The sequence below is a fragment of the Protomyctophum bolini genome (assembly GCF_963924005.1).
Source record: "Protomyctophum bolini genome assembly, chromosome: 21".
In the NCBI taxonomy this organism is placed as follows: domain Eukaryota; kingdom Metazoa; phylum Chordata; class Actinopteri; order Myctophiformes; family Myctophidae; genus Protomyctophum; species Protomyctophum bolini.
In genome coordinates, this window is record NC_137882.1 from 32,953,940 (window position 1) to 32,956,102 (window position 2,163).

The 2,163-nt window shown below is 48.0% G+C and overlaps 1 protein-coding gene across 1 annotated transcript; it reads right to left on the bottom strand.

The window, feature by feature from the left end:
- Positions 1-1,483: 1,483 nt before the first annotated feature.
- On the bottom strand, positions 1,484-1,804 carry LOC308336117 (NADH dehydrogenase [ubiquinone] iron-sulfur protein 5-like; the record flags this gene model as incomplete). The annotated part of the gene is made up of 1 exon (XM_080793366.1): positions 1,484-1,804. The coding sequence occupies one exon, from the start codon at positions 1,802-1,804 to the stop codon at positions 1,484-1,486; it is 321 nt and encodes a 106-aa protein (XP_080649492.1).
- Between the last annotated feature and the right edge of the window lie 359 nt (positions 1,805-2,163).

A 2,163-nucleotide genomic window follows, 5' to 3' on the forward strand; every position in this document is an offset into this window, starting at 1 on the left:
AGTAAAAGTACCTCAAAACTGTACTTAAAGCGCATTAGTTGAGTAAATGTACTTTGAGTAAATGTACTTTGAGGTAAGGTCACCGCAGTAATGAGACGAGGTGGCACATGCTGTGCTCTCTGTAACCGCGTCGCCTCCGCAGCGCAGCTGCAAAAAGAACATACTTTTCTTCATTAATAAACGACCCCAGCATAACGAAACCAGGGCAATGTAGATTTATTCAATACACCAAAATAGACGCAGGTACTAAATAAATGCCACAATAAATAACTTCGATAATGCTACAGTATTTGCATTGAGCACACATTTTCCCATGCAGCCCTTTGGATAAAATACCAGAGAGTTTCTAGAGGGAAACCTAAGAGAAAATGTTATCCCTGAGATAGATAGACCCAAGATTTGTTGGCCTTTTTATGCTAACCGTGTAAAAACAAACACTGTTTCCCTTGAACGTTGCTTTCAATGACACTTTATAATGGTATTTCTGAGTGCTCAACAGGTAGATGGATAAGCTCCTTCTGGCATTGTAACCTTACAAGGTAGTCAAATAGAAGTAGTCTTATACAGTAAAAGTATTTCATTAATGACAACTTGGCATTCGAACGTCACATTGAAAACGTAGTGAAGAAGCTCAAAATTAAGCTAGGATTGTATTCTAGATTTAAATTGTGCATTGTTATGAGGCAACTTTCCTTTTCCCTTGTTGTGTTATGGTGATCTGATTTATATGCATTACCCATTAGTGTCAAATGCTTGCACTGGTTATATATATGGTGTACCACAGTGCCTCGAGGCTTGTCATACAGCGCAGGTTTCTCTCTCACCTTTGCACCTTTTATGGCAGAGTTATGTGGTCTTCCTTGGCTTTGCGTTGACTCGCTCACTGGTAGTTATTCTTTAATTTAAATTCCATCCTTGGTTTGCTTCCCACTTACCTTGTGGGGGGGGGGGGGTGAATACGATGGTTAGACATACTAACAGTCCAACAGGCATTAGTCCGACAACACTGTCGCTCCCGACATGCGCGGCTGGTTACAGACCGGTTACAACTCACCCATGGCTCCCGTGACATGCGCGTGGCTGGTTTAAACTAACCTGTGGCGTCCTGTGAGGTTAGGTTTAGGGTTTGGTTTTGGGTAGGGTGTCAGACTATAATGCCTGTGTCCAAACACGGACCAAACACATGCACCCCACCTGAGTGCTGGAGTGGGATGGCGTATTTCTCCCTCACTCAGGGTTAATATGCTGTATTTCCCCTCCTGCACAGTAGCGTCGCTCAAAGTCCCGAGAGGCCCCCTGCAAGGATCCGGGGGAAACAGCTATGATGTCACTCCCCATGGCCTGATCTCAAATGTTAAAATGGTGTCGCCAAACCCAATACAAGCTAATCTATAGCTTTGGGTGCATCGCTTGAGGAGCCTCCCATGCTCCTGCAGTGTGTGCTCTCCCGTGCCCGAGTGCTGGGGTGGGACGGTGCATTTCCTCATGGGCTCTGCTCTCCCGTGCCCGAGTGCTGCGGTGGGACGGCGTATTTCCCCTCCTTCGCCAGCTTGTCTCTCTGCTTACGGATGTCATACAGCCGCCTGTTGGTCTTCTGCCTGTGCATGCACTCGTAGAAGTCGTCGTACTCCACCCGGCATTCCTCCTTGGCGCGGGTCTGCCCGATGCCGTGGGCGCACTCGACCCACTCCTTCTCGAAGGCGTGGCAGCGCGCCGCTCGCCTGTAGGGCTGCTCCCCGCTCTGTAGCATCATCCAGCGGTCCATGTCGATGCCCAGACGGGACAGGAGGTCGAAGAATGGCATGACGTGCGTCGCGTAAACAAACTATACTCAAAGAAAAGGCGACTATGGTTGTCTATAGGGACCTGCCGCAGGGTGTGTCCGAAGGATGGCTTTGAGTAAGAAGGGTGTCGTGGAAATAACCGGGATACACGGCGGAAGGGAGTGGGGAGGTTCTAGATAGGAGTTATGGAAGATATAGTTTCACAGAGAGAGAACCCATTGGAGCACTTTCAGCATGTTGTTTTGAATCTGTCGCTGCCTGAGACTGGAACTCTTTCTATTATACTTCCCGCTCTTGTCACCCCAATGTCGTCATATCCATATATGGAGTTCAGGGTCAGCGCGGTGCTTAAATGTGGATTCCCATGATGTCAGACTTA